This window comes from Petromyzon marinus, chromosome 9 (genome assembly GCF_048934315.1).
Source record: "Petromyzon marinus isolate PM22_M1 ecotype Great Lakes invasive population chromosome 9, UKy_Petmar_22M1.pri1.0, whole genome shotgun sequence".
Lineage (NCBI taxonomy): Eukaryota > Metazoa > Chordata > Hyperoartia > Petromyzontiformes > Petromyzontidae > Petromyzon > Petromyzon marinus.
Genome location: NC_133675.1, coordinates 2,239,157 through 2,258,197, shown reverse-complemented (window position 1 = coordinate 2,258,197; position 19,041 = coordinate 2,239,157). Strand labels below are relative to the sequence as shown.

At 53.8% G+C, this 19,041-nt stretch overlaps 1 protein-coding gene across 2 annotated transcripts; it reads right to left on the bottom strand.

Moving 5' to 3' along the window:
• Positions 1 to 219: 219 nt before the first annotated feature.
• LOC116940709 (neuronal vesicle trafficking-associated protein 1-like) lies at positions 220 to 16,725 on the bottom strand. 2 transcript variants are annotated; one of them, XM_032950870.2, is made up of 5 exons: positions 16,518 to 16,725; positions 13,525 to 13,720; positions 8,944 to 9,063; positions 5,634 to 5,744; positions 220 to 4,381 (listed from the first exon to the last, which is right to left on the bottom strand). In XM_032950870.2, the coding sequence occupies exons 2-5, from the start codon at positions 13,681 to 13,683 to the stop codon at positions 4,055 to 4,057; spliced, it is 717 nt and encodes a 238-aa protein (XP_032806761.1). In that variant the 5' UTR covers positions 13,684 to 13,720; positions 16,518 to 16,725; the 3' UTR covers positions 220 to 4,054. The 2 variants fall into 2 exon arrangements, with proteins under 2 accessions (XP_032806761.1, XP_075921924.1); XM_076065809.1 differs by lacking the exon at positions 16,518 to 16,725 and adding an exon at positions 15,587 to 15,680.
• Positions 16,726 to 19,041: the final 2,316 nt, after the last annotated feature.

Below are 19,041 nucleotides of genomic sequence, written 5' to 3'. Positions count from 1 at the left end.
CGTTAAAAAAAACCGCCAAGTTTTTTAAAATTTTCTTGCTGTGGGTTTCACACCTGATGATGATTGCTTGTGTTGCAGTCGAAACGTCGTGAGAATTTTATTGTTTTATATTTTTATTATTTTATTGTTTCCCTTCGACGTGATTTTTACCGAAAGAATCAAGCATATCGAGAACAATGCACGTCGTGGTTCAAAGACGCCGCCGAAACGCGAGCGGGGTGTTTGTTGAATGGTGTGTTTATTTATTTATTACGGATGGGAGGGGGGGTACATTTAAACGTCACACACTACTTCAAACGAGCCAACAATTGCTTTGCACTGAGATCTACGTTCACGATTGGTGTGCGTGAGCCTGAAGAAGCTAAATAAACGTCACGACTAGACGCGTCTCCCGACACACACACACACACAGAGGGGCCCACCCCCCGACCCCACCTGGAGGGCCTTCGCGCTGAAGTTTAACGGCCGTGGCGGAGGCTGCCGAGAACGAATTCACGCGGGCGAGGAGGAGGGCCTGCGACCAACACGACAAGAGGTCTCATCATTGCGGGGTTCCCCTGTTCGTACCCAGGTTAAACTAAACTATTACACCTTTTATCTTCAAATGTTAACCAGGTAAGGCCCACTGAGCGATGTAGCTCCTTTTTTTTTTTCTCCCAGAAGCGACCTGGCCACACGTGATAGCTCAACGAAGTGGATTTATCGTGTGGACATTTACGGCAGTCAAATACTCCGAACGCGTGACGTTGAGTCTAAATGTGGAGGGGACAACCCGGAGAATAATCCACGCGACCACGGGGAGAGAGACACCGCAAACTCCAAATATACAGCAGGCGTCAGTTCGAACCCACGACCTCCTGTATACCAGGCGAGGTAGTTAACATCTCGCCACCGTGGCGCCCAGGTACCCTCACCTCCCAGCTCGCCGTTTTAATCCCACAGGTGTATCTGGGTGTTTGGGGGGGGGGGGGTCGCTGCGTCACCTCTATAGACCCCCTAAAGAACCCCGGCTGTTTCCAGTTTCGCCTGCGCCATCCCGCAAACATCATCGTCTGAGACGCGGGCAGTTACTCGCCCGGGGGCTGAAGTGGGGGTGGGGGGGGGGAAACGTATGTTAAATAAACTGCAGCGACCAAACAGAAACCCTCACCCCTCGTTCTCACGCCCGTCCGCTGTCCTCCCCCGACACTGCGATGAGCGCGGTTGGCTACGTGCGGTGCGAAAGAAGTTCAACACACGTGCACACACGCGCGGCGACGCGGCGCGCCCACAGCCACCCTCTCTCTCTCTCTGAGCCCCAAAGCCAACTCTGATTATTGGTCGCGGCTGCGTTTTGTATTTTTACCACGCCCCGCAGTCGCGGCGGGGGGGGGGCAGTTGCAAGTTGCTTTAATTCTTAATTCCCTTCGGTTGTTTTCTCTTCCGGTAGCGCCCTTCATGGTTACGGCTACGGAGTCCGTGGAGATTATAAGCAGTGGGTCTCTGAAGTACACGGCCAACCCCTGAAGAACAGCAACGACCACCCGCCTCTCCCTCCATTCAGAGACAGAACCTTTCTCGAGGCGGCTAGGGGAGGAGGCACTCGCGTTAGAGACGCCATCACGGACAATGCCGCTCACATCTTTTGCCATCGCTTTTTCCCCCCCTCTCCAAGATCTCGCAGCAGTTGCACAGTCGACAGCTGACCCACGCCAGAGGTTCCGCTCTTACACTCATGGAGGTCTACACTGTGGGTGTGAAAGCCCCCCCCCCCCCCGATATTAGGTGGTGCCCCCTGTTTTACTGTGGCCTAGAATAGCCACTGAACAGCACTTTGTCGGAAACTGAGTCGCATCATTGTCGGGATTAAGTGGCCGAGGCGCTGTGGTCACAGCGAGGCTTGCGAGCTGCGCAATGAACCATCCTCCTCCTAGGCTGCGCCGGAGGTAGTGCCCAGACTTATGTGAAACTCACAAAGTACACAAAGGATGAGGGTATTCGCACTTGGGAGCCGCGCCGAGTGCACGCGCCTGCACCCCCCTGAAACACAACTGCAGGCAGCGGCGAGTTCGGGACTCCAGGTTCAAGAGGCGATAATCCCCCGCGAGATTTCCAGTCTCGGGTGACACGCGCAGGTGAGTTCGTTGATGATTGGAACGCGAAGACAACGATTGATGATGATGGTGTTGATGCACCAGTGCTGGGCTCTCCGCAGGCCAGTTCTCCTGGGAAGATCGATTCATGACTTTGTGTGTCTAACCATCGGCTACTGCAGAACAACAAGATGAGATTTAATATCTGCTCGATACGGTAACACCAACCACGGCACTTCGAGCACGTGGCTCCTCCTCGTTCCCCTTGGTTGACTCTGCCCACCAGGTTCTCTGAGCTGGAGAGAACCTCGTGGGTGGAGGAGGTGCAGGGATTCGGCCACAGCCTCGACCGCTACTTTTGAGACTTGAGGATGCAGCTGGGCGTGGGGGCTTTGCCGGTGAGGATCTCTCGGAAGAGGGCTCGCTTAGAGGGCTTGCCACGAGGAGACTGGGTTCAAAATAACATTAACCTATTCTTACCAGCAGAGTTGGTTTACATTGGGCCATCATCATCCGCACCATCAGCATCTTCACATTGTCACCTTCGCATTCCAGTTACTCAGAAAATATATTGGCACTTGTCACCCGAGGCTGGAAAACTCGGGGTGATGTGTGGAGCATCCTAAACCTGGAGCCACGAGCCGACACTGCCTCTAAACCAAACGACTCCCCTCCACTACCCCCACTACCTCCACCCACCCCCACCTCTTAATTTCTCTGCAACGGGGATCAAACCGAGCAGTCTCGCTCTTACCTTCGCCCCTACCCCCTCTGTCCCGTCATCACACACTGGAGCTATACACAGCATCGCCTACCACACCAAAGCACACTTGTCATTAATACGTAAGTGTTGAGCCGGATGCCACTAAACAACTCCAAGCCGCGACAAGTCAGTATCATAAAAGAGTTAAACACAACGCAAAGGAGGAGGTGACGTGGTGTCTATGGGACGGTGGCCGCTGGAGGGATGTGCGGGGTTGGTGATCGACACGTGCACCGCCACGCGTTCCACCATCGCCCCCTCCCCTTGGAGTCGCCAGGGTTCCCCGTGATGGGCCGGTGTCTCTGACCGCATGTCCGCAACGCGTCCTACCTCGTGGCTTCTGATCGACGAACCCTCGTCCCCGGCACCCTCCGTCATTCTCAAGCAAACCTCTCGGCTCAAGGCGCGCTTTTGTTTCATAAGCGCTCCAATCAAGTAAGCCAATAAATAAATAAATACGCGACTAGCTAATCAAAGAAATACATAAATACCAGTTGAACACACACACACGTCAATAAATTAATGCTCACGAGTAGCAGTAAGGCTCCTTACAGTATTGTCGTGTCGCTAGCAATGAATAATACAGAACAATGTGACTCGTGCAGATGTGAGGAATCGGATTCAGAGTGGCTGGTGCACGTGGAGAGAAGGTGACAGGAAATTACCCGTGACATTGCGGATTCCTGGCAGGTAGAAAAGTAAGATCTACGTGAACGCGGTTAAACCGGTCACCGTAGGTGGGTCTGAACATTGGGAGCTGCCAAGCAGCAGCGGTAACGAGGGCGTTAAGGGGATCCTTCGGAAGAAAAGAAAAAAGGAGAGCGGTGAGAGTGAGAAACGAGCAGAATTGGAGGATCAGAAGCAGGGCTGCCGACCGCGAATAAACGGGGCGAGGCGAAGCGGAACGAGCAGAAGGAGGAGACAAATCGGGCTCAAATTTCCCAAATCTGCGCGCGTGTCAGCGGCAGCCGCGTGCGTGTCCGGTCGATCACCGCTCGTGGCCTCACCCCCGCGCGCACGGCGTGCGTGTCCGCACGTGCGCATGAGTGCGTGCGTGGTGCGTGCGTGTGAGCGTGTGCACGCGTGCGGGTGCATGCGCTGTGTGCTGTGTGCGTGGATCGCTATCCCGTGCGTGCACCCGTGTCTTTGCGCCCCAGCGTGCGTGTGCGTGCGCCGAATCGAAACGCGCGCCGCCGCCGCAGCCGCAGCCGCAGCCACGTCACACGGAGGCGCTGGGTTCCTCCAGCCTGGCCGGGGGGGGCGTGCCCCCCGCGACCCCCGCGACGCCCTTGCCCTCGGCCCCGATCTCAGTCCCGGCGCCGCCCCCCCAGGGCGAGGCTCCTGCGTCGTCGCCGTCGTCACCGCCGTCATCGTTGTCGTTGTTGTTGTTGTTGTCCCGGGCCGCGGGCTGGTGGGAGGCGGTGTGCGACAGGGACTGCCTCACCACGGTGTAGCGGTTGACGAGCGTGAGGAAGCGGCCGGGGGGCTCCACCCCCTCCCCAGCGTAGTACGACTCCATGAGCCCCACGGGCACGCAGCGTTTGTGCTGGGGTTGGGGGGGCATACGGGGAGATGAGAGTCGGGGGGGGGGGGGTCGTGGGTCGAGAGGGATGCAGCAGGAAACAGGAGAGGGAGAGACGGATTGAGAGAATGTGCAAGGTAGGGAAAGGGGGACACGAGACGATGGGGGGTGTTGGGATGCACGTGGATATACAGCAGGGAGGCAAGGTGGTGGGAGATGAAAAAGAGCCGGAAACAGACAGGGAAACAGAATAAGAGGAGGAGGTGGACGAGGAAAGGATACGGAGTCAATCCAATGCGTATTTGTCTCACAGAAAATCCCGTCTAGCCAGTTACCCAGCGAGACGTACAAGGGAGATCCGTGGTGCATCAGCACAGAGCGAGAACATCCATGACATCACAGGAATCCCTGAGAGTGTCCGTGAGCGTAAGAAGACGACGAGAAGCGCAGAGGGCGAGAAAATGCGATGATTGTTGCTTAAGTTTCGCTTAACGAAAATAAACCAGCGAGATGTCGTGAATGTTAAAATCTATTACGTGTCGTGTGTGGTACGAGAACGTTACTCGTTGGTTAATACAGATATTGACGGGTTACAAATGCCACAGGACATGAAAATGGCAGAGGCGAGGCGGTGGTATCGGGACACCGCAAGGACTGCAGCCCGCTCCGCGATGCTGGGCGCCGGGGCCTCCGGGTGCACATCGCGCCACGTGGCGAGGTGATGTGTGGAAGTCGACTCAGCCGCTCGTACCTCCGTGGTCGATCAATATTTGTTACCACTCGACGCCTCCCCCCCCCCCCCCCCCCGTCCCTTAAATCCCTCATCTCCAACTCCAGCTGATCCAATATGCCGCTGTCAGACTCTTCACCCGTACCAGTTCCCAAATGGATCCACGATCAACTTCAAGATCGCACTCGCCATCTTCAAGATACCCCATGGACTTGTCTCTGCCTCCTTGCATCTTCCACGCACTCTCCTACCTCTCTCCTCTCATCTCACTCTACTCCCCGCTTCGCTCCAGCAACCCTTCCTGTCGAAGCCCCCAGTCACCCTTCGCTCAGTGGGTGATCGTTCCTTCTCTTTGCTGCCTCTGGAAGCCCCTTCTCCCTTCCATCCGTGCCGTTAACTCCCTGCTCATATTTAAATTCAAAGCTAAATCCATTCCTTATTTTTTTTATCTACAGTTGCAATGCTCTGTAATCGTTGAATTGATCGCATAGCTCTCGCCATAGCAATGTGGAATGCCCACCGCTGAATGTATGGCTAGGCACGTACCTGCAGGTAGGAGCCCTCTGGGCAGCTCTGTTCGTACTTGTACACCTTGTAGACGACTAGAAAGACGACGCAGGCCAGGAACGCGAGGCCGAACATCACCAGCAGAGTGAGCTGTGGACGCACACGTGGGTTGTCGAGTGAGTGTGCGTTTGTGCTACATCGCAGCAAGTTGCCACAGTGGGGAGCGCAGTTGCTGCATCTGTCAGTCATCTCAGTGGGGCGACCCATGGCACCTGGATCTGTCCCGTGACCTCCTGCCAGCAGCGAGCCGTCGACACTTCACGTGGCCTAAAAGTGCACCTAGCCTGGCACAAGCGCCGTGGTCACGGCACCGCCACTGAGTGGTGAACGGCGGTTGTTGTTGCGTGCTGCATTGAACGTCGTGCGTTATGTTTGTAAAGCTCGTGTGTGTGTGTGAGTTCGTATGTTTGTGAGCGAATTCATTTACATTTTATTTATGAGCTGATGGGTGTAAGTTCAAGAATGTGTGTGCATGTATGAGTTTGTGTGTGTGTCAGTTCAGTGAGTGCGTGTGTTCATGATTGTGTGTATAGGAGTTCGTGTGTATGTTGCAGAGTGTATGTAGTTCTTTCACATTGGTTTACTGTATGAAAGTTGGATAGTTGGAGGCCTTTAGCGTCCATATACTAAATGCCTCTGTTGATAGGTAAACTCTGACTTTAACATAGCTATTTCTGTCACAAGCTAATCCCTCAGCTATTTCAATGCTAAATTCTCCTGCTTTGATACTTAAACTCCTTTGTCAAGAGGTTTCACACCTCTCACCGAACTTAAAAAGACCGCTACGAATCTTAACAACGCTCATTGGAGCACTGTCGTCCCGACAGTTCTGTTCTTTCACCTGATGAAGGCTACTTGTGTTGTGGCCGAAACGTCGTGAGAATTTTATTGTCTGATTTTATTATTTTATTCTCATTCTACGTGACTTTACCGAAAGAACCAAAGGAAAATTAAGTACACATTTCCATTGTACTAATGAGAAGCTCAGTGGATGCATGAGACTACATTACAATTTCCAACATTTAATAACATAAGAGGATTAGAGAATAGCAGACGCAGAGTGAGCACCTAATGCACTCTCTCATGACCGTGGATGTCAGCAGCTGAAAATAATCGCAATAATCTCACATCCTTCACAATGTACACAGACACTAAACTATTAAACAATGTTTTATTTTACCAGGTAAGGCTCACTGAGCTGTATAGCTCTTTCTCAGAAGTGACCTGGCCACAAATGATAGCTCAACAAAGTGGCTTTTCTGGAATTGTATAGGGGCCAAATAATCTAAGCGCATGATTCTAAATGTGACGGGAAACACCGGAAGACCCAGAGAATAATCCACGCGACCACAGGGAGAGCATGCAAACTCCAAATATACAGCAGAAGGCATCAAAGTCTGGATGAAACCCACGACCTCCTGCATACCAGGCGAGGGAGGTAACATCTCGCCTCCGTGGCCTACCTGGGTGAGTCTCAAGATTCATTTTCAGGAACATGCTTGTGTTGGAATGAGATTAAAACAAAAAGGGAGCCATGCTGGCAATGATGTACAAGCATAAAAACGCAACTCCTTCAGAAGCAAAGTAGTCAGAAACGTTAGCTTACAAGACAGTATTGAACAACATCCTCCTCCCCCCCCCCCCCCCATCGATTCTATGAATGATGATCACGAAATTATGTCAATATTCGATGAAGTTATCTATTACTCTGAACCTCATTGTCAGTCTCTTTAAAATTGCGACATTTGTCCCGATTGCACAGTGGCCGAACCACCAGCATAAATGTAAAAGAAGCACATAATATAAATATTTAGTGCACAAACGTAAATAATATATTCGTATAAGCGCAACGTGACCCGATAATGCTCTATTTGAATCTACCAACGCATGCAGAAGCGTCACACGCCGAACGAGGAAGACGTTCAGCTGCAGTGCGGCGATAATTACCACGGCGGGTGAGCTGTGTCAGTTGTCTACTCGCTCGCGTGCCACTGTATTACAATGCTTGCCCAGTTGCTTGCTAATGGATGTTCTTCTTGTCTGCATTATCTGTGCAGCTCAGCCGCCCCCCCCCCACCACCACCCTCCATTGTGAACCAACCCAGTCCCCATCCACACCACAACAATGCCCATGTAATTGCCTGCCCAGTGGAGCCACTTACTCATCCACCATTACCGCGTGCATCACGTGCAAAAATGTGGTTTTCACCCATTCCCGAAAACCACCATGAACGCGAACAATCGCAGGCGTTCTCCCTTTGTCGATGTGACCGTGTCGCAATCGTGACCATCGTGCACGAGTGATGCGCTGAGAAGCCACGTGGTGACGCCACAGGCCTAGTTGCCCCTGACAACCATGTCGGGCCGCAGCCGCCATTTTGTCACCTGGTTGTCGACGCGGGTGGTTAAACCCTCGTGCACGCGACGCCGGCCCACTTTCATTTCCGTCTGAGATTTGTTTTTGGTCCAAAACGCGCAAATGTCACTGCCAGCCAGCAAAAAGTCGGCAACATCACCCAGGCACAGGCTCTTGGCGATGCGTTTCGGGCATTTTGTCAAGATGTGATCTGAACCCACGTCCTAGTCACCAAATACATACGACGTTGGGCCAACATTGTTTGACATTGAACATCATACAACTATAGGAATTGTTGCGCCTGTTTACTAGGGTGTGTGTATTAGTAACAGCCCTGCTTTCTCATACAGTCTCTGTGGCAATTATTGCCTATTTAAAGTGTACGAGTTCTAAACGGATTTTGATGTTGTATGTACACTGAATGAGCCGCACCATGAATGTGGACGGCGCATGCCAATAACATCTGGGAGAATTAACACCGCTGACTCTGCTGACAAGATTGCGGAGGTCGAAACAGGCCCAGCATTTGCCTGATTAAACAAATTAACTTATTGGCGGTACATTTGTGCGCGATATCTAAAAAAAATCCGCAATAATGATTGATTTTAACCCCGCGATTTGCAACCCCAGTCAGAAAATCTTCCAGGGTGCATCAGAATCAATTATCGTGATGTCGAAGCAGTCGGAAGACGAATGTCAGTTCAAATGATGATTTCAAACTGTTTGATGGGGACCGGTGTGTTATGTGGCACCGGTGTACACCGCCAATACGTCTAAATGCTGATGTATGGAACTCATTTCTCTTATTTCACGTGTGCTTTTGGGTTTAATCGTCGGAAAGGTGCCAGCGTCTCATGCAGCTGGACATGGTCGGCTCATAAATCCTGTTCACGGGATAGACGACGGGGGGAGGGGGGCGACTCAATGTCTTACCTTAAACTTCTCGGAGGCGCTGTCGTTGAAGTTCACCGTGAACTCCGTGACGTTTGGAATCCCGAGTTTGCCTCTCCTCTTTGGCTGTGGTTGGAAGTTTGTCCTGGTCTTAATGATAATCTTGGGAAGAGGAGGCAACGGGAGGTGCAGAGAGAGAGAAAGCGAAGAGGGACACCACGCGGCAACAGGCATCGATTTTGCAAGGAGAGCGAGGAGGCAGCGTGCGGTGTCGGTTTCGCCAGTGAAACTGATCCTCTTCGCTGTTGTGACAGCTGCTTTGCCAGCCCCATTCAAAACGTAATTAATTGAACACTTGTTCGCGCCTAACGATGTAACGATCTGACAGCTCACGCATGTGCCTGGAACGCAGCCTCTGCCACCACGTACATACATATATACGTACAAAGGACAGAGACCCCCAGTATAGCCTGCAAACAGATTGCGGAGGCAAGAGCTGCTAGCGAACGCCTATGAAGACCTGCCCAGGGCACGAAGAGGTGCATTGGTGAGTACCACCCCAATTCTAAATACCGTACCAGGTACTCATGTAAGGCTTTATCGACCTAGAGGCCCAGGACACGTTCTGATATCACTCACCACTGATGTTAGCCGTCGCTGGGATTCGAACTCAGGTGGCATGGTTCGTGTTGACGTAGTGGTTATTTTATATGGATTTAACGACGCACAGATGGGTGCTTGCATTTGCAAACACTTTCAGGCTCATGCAGAGCACCAGCTCCAAAGAACTGCATGTGTGACCATTTTCTCGTTGCAACGCCGGTCTGCATGAGGCTGAGAGGCTTGTACTTACATGCACCTGGAGCTCTGTGTGCTGTCAAATCTATTCTGTTTCCAGCCGGCACCGATAGTTGTATTGTGGTTGGGATTCCTGGTCGTTGCAGATTCGAAAAGCAATACGGCCATAACGCTGGCTCTTTTTGGCTCGGTACGTGATCTGGAACGAGGCTGTGTGAATTATGTACGCAGCGTGGTGACGATGTCACCTGGCAGGCTTGATTCATGGAAGGACTGACCTCGTGGTCACAATCACGCCTTCTGCTCTCGAGAAATCCCACGCGCGGCGTGGATTATTATTATTATCACGACCTGTACGAGTCCTTTTATTGTAGCCTGCGCTCACGTTCCTGTCTGCTGGGTTTCTCGCCGATGTCTGCGCACGAAACACTCCGCGGTCCATCCCAGCATCACTCGCACTCTTTGTCACTGGCCACTTCGCCTTGTTTGGGGGGGGGGGGGGCAACCGTGGTCAGCAACCGTGATCGCAAAAACGCTCGACAGTGTATGGTCTGCACTGCACCATCCCTCGGTGCAAAACAGGTGGTGGGGGGGGGGGATGGGGCTTATAGACGCCTCGAGAGCCGGAAGGGGCATCGGAGGGCTGGGGGGGATGGGCGAGGAGCATAGAGCGAAGCTGGCAATTATCATTTCAAAAGGTCACCCCCGTGCCTCGCGACTACGCCGTGGCAGAGGCAGCTTGTCGCCAGGTCCCTCCGACCTGGAGTTCGAGCCTCCTCGCCCGCGAATCGATTCTCCTTGAATCCAAAGCAGCACCAATTGGAATGCACCGCCACCGCGCGCGCCCCTCTCTCTCTCTCGCTCTCCTCTCATCTGTACCCCGCGCACGTGGGCGCCAAGTGCATTGGCGCTAAATGAGATGGATCGGCCAATAACCCGGCTGAACCCTCGACGGACGGGCCCGTGCCGCATTAATAACTCCCGGTGACAGTCATTTACATTGGTTATTAATGGATTAATATTTCATGAGCGGGTAGGACTATGGATAATGTTACATTTATCCGCACCAGGCAAATTGTGCCTCGGGGGCGGACGGGCGCGGCCGTGGCCGTGGGGGGCACGCCGCGCTCTCTGGCGCTGGTTTGTCGCGCTTTCACCGCTCTAACGCTCACTCGTTAAAGCGCCCCTCGCACCGCCCGCCTCTGTCTGGCAGCGGCATCTCCTCTGTTACGGTCGCGACGGGATCTTTCTTGGGCCGTGACCTTTTCAATGCATTTGTGGTAAATTATCGAGCGTGTATTATTTATGGCGATGGCAGTGGGGGGGGGGGGGGGGGGGGAGGGTTAGTGCCCCTGTGATGTGAGAGCAACTTTCATGTTGAGAGAGAGAGAGCACTGAAGCCACGCGTGTGGATGATGACATACTGCAACAATGCAATCGTGATCATCAGCCATGATCAATCCACTGCTGGATGAACATCTCTCCACCCGGGTTCCACTGACGCGCTCGAATAATATAAACACGAAGTTGAAATCGTAACATGAATCAACGTTTGGTACGTGCGATCCCAATTGCGACGTGTTTGCATGCGCTGATCACCCACGTGTCATGACCCATACCCCGAACCCACCAGCTAACCCCCAGCCCGCCACCACCACCCCCCACAGAACAAACAGCCGGGACACATTCGCAAACGTCTAGGCGAAGTGAATTCGCTAATTGCCAGTGGCGAACTGATTGGCGTCGCCCCGCTATAATCTCCGAGTGTAATTTGGTGCGCAGCCCCCGGGGCCGGCGTCGAACTCGTGCGTGCAGGAGGCGTGCCGAGCAGAGCCAGCGAGTAACAACTCGGCACATTCGTCAATAACACTGCCACCTAAGGAACCCCTCCCCCCACCCGCCCACCCACCCACCCCGGTCATAACGGTTGGACAGGGAGCAAACCATATGCTCTGTCTCTTCAATTAATATCCTTCAAGGGTCCCCCCCGGCCACTCCACATGGGTCCCCCATGGCTCGCAGCCTCTCAATATCGCCCCCGAGTGCCTCTTTGGTATTTGTTTGCTCATGTTTAGACCAAATGTGATCACAGTGTTTCCGTAATTAGTAAGCGAAGTGGAAATGTCACGTATATATGTACAGCGTTACGAACTGTAATAATGTATTTTTTGTTACGTTATTTTTTTTATCACAGAAATCCTCATGGTATCCCAAGGCACCTGTTTCAGGTTGGTCCTGCTTTGTGGTATTTGGGCAATGGAGTTTTCCTGGAGAAATCCGATGAGCTATGAAGCTCTTTTTTTCACATGTCCAGTCGGGGAAACCGGAGGAAGCAGAGAAAACCATTCCACATTACGAGGGCAGTAACACGAAAGGTTCACACAAACGGGCTGACGATCCCACTTCACTGTGCTGCTATGTCCCAGCCACTTAAAACCCGCGTGGGTTTCAGAATTTCACAAATCTCTCCGTGATCCACCACACACACCTTGCCTCCAGAGCGGTGGCTCAGAGACGCCACCTCGCTCGCTCACGATATCGCATTGGCCCCCCGGCAACTCTGTATCTGCGACGGTGTAATCGCCTTCTCTGCGAACTCGCCAGTGGAATTATGGCGCAAATCTGAAAATGGAACCGGATTTCAAACCTGGCAAGGAACTTTCCCCCTTCGTTCTCACGGGTTGGGACACTTTCTTAATGGGAAAGCATCCCAAACGTTCAGAGACGGGTGGGGCCTTCGCTCGGAAACACTCCTAGCAAGCAGAGTAAATCCCACGGAATTACACGCACATCGCCCGCTCCACCCAGCGGCAGGTCGTTAATTATAACCAGGAGGAGAACCCAGTGAGACTTAAGCTTCGATGTTTTTGTTTTATTGGAGACATGGGATCTGCGAAAAATGTTCCCACAGGGCACAAAGGCTGATGAATCAAAATTGCATTTTATTGCAGTTCTGTGTGTGGAATGGACCGCCCCCATCGCCCACCCCTTGGCTGTACCGATGCCCGGGTTGCGTGCGTGCGAGAGCTGGGGTAGAGATGCGGGAGGCGGCTGGAGGGCACCGCGTGCACAGAGGCAGGGGGGCACAGATCTACGTGGTCTTCTTCTCTTGGCAGCACGTGACCAGACGCTGCTGAATATTTAATTGAGCACTGCTGCCGAGGAGGGAGCGCTGTGCACTTCATCCAGGGGATGCCCGAGACGAATTTTAGGAATTGCTGTGAGCGAGACTCTCGCGTACACGAGCCACGAGCTCTCGCCTAAATAATGGATGTTGCGAATGGGTGGTGTTGGCGGCAGTGACAGTGGTGGTGGTGATGGTGTTGGGGGTGGATTTGGTGGGGGTGGTTGTGGTTGTAGTGGAGGTGGTGGTAGGGATGGAGTTGGTTGTGGGGGTGGCTTTGGTGGTGGTTGTGGTGATGGTTGTGGTGATGGGGGGAAGCGGAAGTGTAACGGTTAGCAAACTGCGATACGAACCCGGCAACCCGAGTTCGATTCCCGCTGACGGCCAACACCAGTGACGATTATCTGGACCGGTCCACTGGCCTCCCCTACGTCGACTCAGCCTCAAACATGAGTATCTGGTGCGATGTGTAAACATCGCCAATGGGGGAGACAAAAGCGGTCAGGCTCGTCCACTCGTGTGCCTTGCTGGCCTTCATAGGTGCTACTCGCGAACAGCACTTGCCCCGACAGTCTGTCATAGGCTTTACGGGAGATCTTGTCTTTAGTGGTTGTGGTGGTGATGGTGGTGATTGTGTTGGTGGTTGTGTTAGTGGTTGTGGTGATAGTGGTGGCTGTGGTGGTGGCGAGCGGCCCTCTCACCTTGTCCGGCACCGGGTAATGCAGCTGCGTCACGTCCAGCGGGGACATGAGTGCCGGAGAGCCCTCCCCTTCCCACGACGGGGGTCCCTCTGGGGCCCCGGGAGGGACCCCGCCATCTCCACAGGGCTTCCCGCCCAGCCCGGCTCCCACCTTCACCATGCTGCACTGTGGTAGTAGTGCTTGCAGGGCCTACAGTCTGCAACAACAACAAGGGTCAGGCGCGAGGGATGGGTTTTGAATATTTTAGGGGGAAATAGAGGCATTAGAAGCCATCTCCAATAGCCATAGGGGCGATGTCAAGTAGCCATTGGGACCCATATGGAAGCCAGAGGAGCCGATGCCAAATAGCCATTGGCGTCTATATGGAAGAGCCAATAAGGCCGATGTCAAGAAGTCATTGGGGTCTAGGTGGAAGAGCCAATGGGGCCGATGTTAATTACCATTGGCATCAATATAGAAGCCATAGGATCCGATGCCGAATAGCCATTGGGATCAATATAGAATATCCATAGGATCCGATGCCGAATAGCCATTGAGGTCAGTATGGAATAGCCAATGGGGCCGATACCGACCAGCCAATGGGACCCACGCAGTCCCGCAGTGTGTAGCTTGTCTGGAAGTTGCGGGGAGGGGCTGGAGCCCACCCCCCACCCTCCCGAGCCCCTCCCCGCTCCGCGCTCAACAATTTCCACCACAGCACTGACAACAACACGTTGGTGATCACCCTGTTGGTTACCCCTGATGGTTACACGTGATGGTTACACGTTATGGTTACTACTGATGGTTACACGTGATGGTTACACGTGATGGTTACACGTGATGGTTACCACTGATGGTTACACGTGATGGTTACACGTGATGGTTACACGTGATGGTTACCCCTGATAGTTGCACGTGATGGTTACACGTGATGGTTACACGTGATGGTTACCCCTGATAGTTACACGTGATGGTTACACGTGATGGTTACACGTGATGGTTACCACTGATGGTTACACGTGATGGTTACCACTGATGGTTACACGTGATGGCTACACGTGATGGTTACACGTGATGGTTACCACTGATGGTTACACGTGATGGTTACACGTGATGGTTACACGTGATGGTTACCCCTGATAGTTACACGTGATGGTTACACGTGATGGTTACCCCTGATGGTTACACCTGATGGTTACACGTGATCGGTACACCTGATGGTTACACGTGATGGTTACCACTGATGGTTACCACTGATGGTTACACGTGATGGTTACCACTGATGGTTACACGTGATGGTTACACGTGATGGTTACACGTGATGGTTACACGTGATGGTTACCCCTGATGGTTACACCTGATGGTTGCACGTGATGGGTACACCTGATGGTTACACGTGATGGTGGGTGGTGATGTCATTGTGGAGGTGCGAGGTGGGTGGTGATGTCATCGTGGAGGTGCGAGGTGGGTGGTGATGTCATCTTGGAGGTGCGAGGTGGGTGGTGATGTCATCGTGGAGGTGGGTGGTGATGTCATCGTGGAGGTGCTAGGTGGGTGGTGATGTCATCGTGGAGGTGGGTGGTGATGTCATCGTGGAGGTGCGAGGTGGGTGGTGATGTCATCGCTCGGAGCGGCAGCCACGGCGGTGGCGGAACGATGCCGTGGACTCGTGATGATGATGATCGATGATTATGACCGATTACTGGTGACGATTATTTTTTGATGATCATGACGACGCCGATGACGCTTGTTGTTGTGATTGACGATCAATGATGATTGATTATAACGTTTTTGATTTTTAATGGTGGTGGTGGTGATGATGATGGTGGTGGTTGCCGTTGATTGAAGGTAGTTATGATTAATGATGATAATGATGCTTCCCATTGTCGATGGAACACAATGGTAATGGTCGGTGTTCGTGATGGCCATCGATGATGATGGCCCGTGCCGGTGATGCCATGCTCTCGCTAGTCTTCGACACCGCGAGCGCCACATCATCGTTTATCATCATCATCATCATCATTTGCCGCGAGCGCGCGCGCGCAGGGCGTCCGTCAAGACGGCCGCGACTGCTCCCACCCGCCTTTGTTTCGCCTTCACAGCTCGCAGCTGCGAGACGCCGCCCTCGCTCCGGAAATTCGTTCACGAGTCGCACGCCCGGCGACCCGCTATGGGGGGGGCGGGGAAACAATCGTTGACCCTGAACCGATAGCCGGGGAAACGAGACGGGCAAGAGCTACGCGTGCGTCAACCATTTTGATGCACAGGTTATGTTGATGACAATGGCCATAGGGCAGCATACAAAAAGGTACGCACGCTGTGCCTTTCGGGCCGGACGGCAGACGACGCGCAGGCTGCTGCTGCCTGCCTGCATATAGCGACGTCCGAGAGATGTATCCGTACAGAATGTGGCTGCGGTTGTGGCATGCGGTATAAAATTAGGCGAGCTGTGTGCGTGTGTGTCTACACGCGGCGCATCTCCCCGTCGTCCATCACCCACACAATAGAGGCGCGTCGCATGCGCGTGAGTCCATGTTGTGGTAGGGCGATGCACATCTACTGCGTCCGTGGTGTGCATGTGCGCGTAGTGCACCCGCATCGTGTGCGTACGTGGTTGTTTATGTAGACGCATACACACAGCGTAAATGAACGCACACACGCAAACACACACACACACACCACGATGACAGGACGCTCGCTCTGTCACCGAGCGTCTTTAGCCGCAGGAGAGAGACAACAATAAAAACAACCTCGCGAAACACCAAACCGCGCGTCGCGTTGCGCATCCAACTGCCTGCAGCCTCGCCCACGGATGAGCGAGGGGACAGGGACCGGAGCCCTCCGGGATGATCGACAGCGACCGCTCGCTCCATCGCGGGCCCGCCAGCGCTAACGCCCGGGGCACCGTCCGACCTTTCTTCCCCCCCTCCCCGCTCCTTGCCTCCCGACCTTCCACCCGTTCGCCCGCCCGCTCGCCCGCCCGCTCGCCCGCCCGCCCGACATCTACCCCGTACCTGGATGAAGCAAGCGGGACCGAGGTCTCTGGTTGCAGCAGCAGCAGCAAGCGCGGCTCGGAGCCGCCGCTGGCTCAGTTCGGCAAAAATGGCGAAGCGAGCTGCGCGGCGCGGCGAAGGGGGCTGGGGGAGCGCGGCACACGCAGGTGGAGAGCGGGACGTGCGCGTGCGCGCGTGCGTGTGAGTGTGTACACGTGTGCGTGTGCGCGTGCGCGTACGTGAGCGAGCGCGCGCCTCGCTCCGTATTCAGCGCACGATCGCTCCGCGCTCCGCGTCGCGGGAGTTCGCCGCGCAGCGCACTCGACACAAACACAGCCAGCGCGCCCTCCTCTTCATTCCCCGTTTGGCGAACGCGCGCGGATTATCTCTCGTGTTACTCTCATTGTGGTTTTTATTTTGTACATTTTTTTATATTTTATAATTGTATTTTTGGGAGGGGTGGCGGTAGAGGGTGGGGGGGGCGACCATTGTATTCCGCTCGCTCGCGTTCTCAAGCCGCTTAATAGGCGATGGAATCGCCTCGCGCCAATTAGCGGCGGGGGTTCGTGCCGCTGCGCGCGAGGCTTAATTGGATGCCCGTCACGTCGGCGCTCCGCGGCTGCACGGGGCGCCGGTTTTGGCACGGGGAGCGTTGTGCGTCTGTGCATGTTTCGCTTTAGCGTGCGCGTCAACATTCTGGCAAGCCGGGACGTTTAGGTGCCGATCGGCAACAGAATTGACCCACGGCGCCGTAGGGCGCGGGGTTGGGGGGGTTCGCGTGGCGTGAATCCGCGGGCGGAATGGAGTGCCGTAGGTGGCGTGGCTGCGCGGGTGCGGACCCCGTTCCTCGCGTCTCCGAGCGCACGGGCGGATGGGGGATCCGCGCATAAGCCTCGTGGCGAGGGAGTTCGAGGGGATTGGTGGGGACCAGAGGCTCCCTACTCTCTCGGCACTGGGGACCCCTTTTGGCAGGGGTACCCATCGACGCGCAGGCAGAAAGGGGTTCGCGGCCCCGTGATGGAGCGACCCCTCGTGGTCCAACGCAGCGAAACTCAGCCCGACTGCTGCTTTCAATTTGCTGATCCGTGACCAACACAACGTGGTAATTCCACGTTATTATGGCGGGGGCGTTCAGACACTGTTGGTATTTTTAAAGAAAAGTTGTGCTCATTGTGTCGCCTACGGAGGAGAGATGACTCAGTGGATGATGACTGGGAATGGGAATTGAACGCGCACCCTTATGAGTGTAAGGCTACTGCTACTGCTCTGTGAACTCTCTGAGTGTCTGAGAGTACGTTGTGTATCTCTTTCAAGAGTGATATTTACGAGACAGTATACAGTGGCGTGCATACACGCATGTGAAATTACTCCAACCATGTTTTAAATTATATAAATCAGAATCACAATTAATTTACAGTCTGTTTTATATACGTGTCCATGAAAGGATATGTTTGAATATACATACACAGGTTGTACGCATATTCATATCGATTATTCTGTTGTTGCATATGGGAGTAATATGTTCAGGAGCTCGATGGCAATGTCGAGGTTTGTGCTCGCCACGACGAGAGGCCTTCAGCAGAGACAGAGTTCGCATCGTGTTCCTGCTCCTCCTCCGTTAAAGGAGCGCATTGGTCTCCGATGCGGTCCCTAGCTGTGTTTATCCGTGTGTTTACTAGAATGTTCCACAGCTTGGGCTGCATGGTCACAGTCGCTTTACTGTGGCTGGTGTCTTTAATGTGTCATTTGTTAAGGAGATGTGGATGTTAGTTTTTTTAATGTTCTGATGCTGTTGGTAGAGGAGGAATGTCAAAGCCAGGAGGTGCGATGTGTGCGTCTCGAATGTGCGTATGCATGTTGCACTTCTTTCGCACCGTACGTAGCCAACCGTGCTAATCGGAGGTGCGATCGAGGGGTTTATTTCTGGACGTCTTCGTTGTTCCACTCTGTTCGCACGGCAGCAGCGATCCATCCCGATCTGCGGTGACATTCATCAGCGCGATCCCATAAGGGGGTTCGGGACACGAGTCAGCAGGGCGAGAAACATTGTCGAGGTCTTGGTTAATGATGGAGTCGTTAGATAGAACACGAGTCCACTCTCTCAGTTCCCACGGCTCTGTGAAGTGTACGCATGCGTGTGCACGTGATACGGTGCACTGTTCACACTTTGCACTGCTGTGCATTCGTAAAGTGTGCGCGCGCGTTGCCCACTTTAAGGGCTGTACACACAACAGACACGTGCACCTTACCTTGCGTGTGCGCTCACGCAAAGCTCACACGCGTACACAGTGGCACGCGCGGACGGCCACGGCCAGTGACCCGATCCGACTATTTAACAAGACCAGATCGGGTGTGAACCATCCCCACCCGATTTGATCCCATTCCACCAGACTCGAGCCGACCTAACTCATCCCGCCTCTATCTAACGCACAGCCCCTGCAGCTCGACCCGACCCATTTGACCTTAGCAGGCCCATGTCGACCTATATTGACCCGACCGGATTCGACCCGTCTCATACAGAGCCCCCCTCCCCATTACCCAGCGA

Coding starts and splice junctions, on each gene's coding strand:
- LOC116940709 (XM_032950870.2), bottom strand. CDS start 13,683: ATGGTGAAGGTGGGAGCCGGGCTGGGCGGGAAGCCCTGTGGAGATGGC. Junction 9,064..13,524: donor ATTACCCGGTGCCGGACAAG/GTGAGAGGGCCG, acceptor CCTCTTCCCAAG/ATTATCATTAAGACCAGGAC. Junction 5,745..8,943: donor GCGCCTCCGAGAAGTTTAAG/GTAAGACATTGA, acceptor GTGCGTCCACAG/CTCACTCTGCTGGTGATGTT.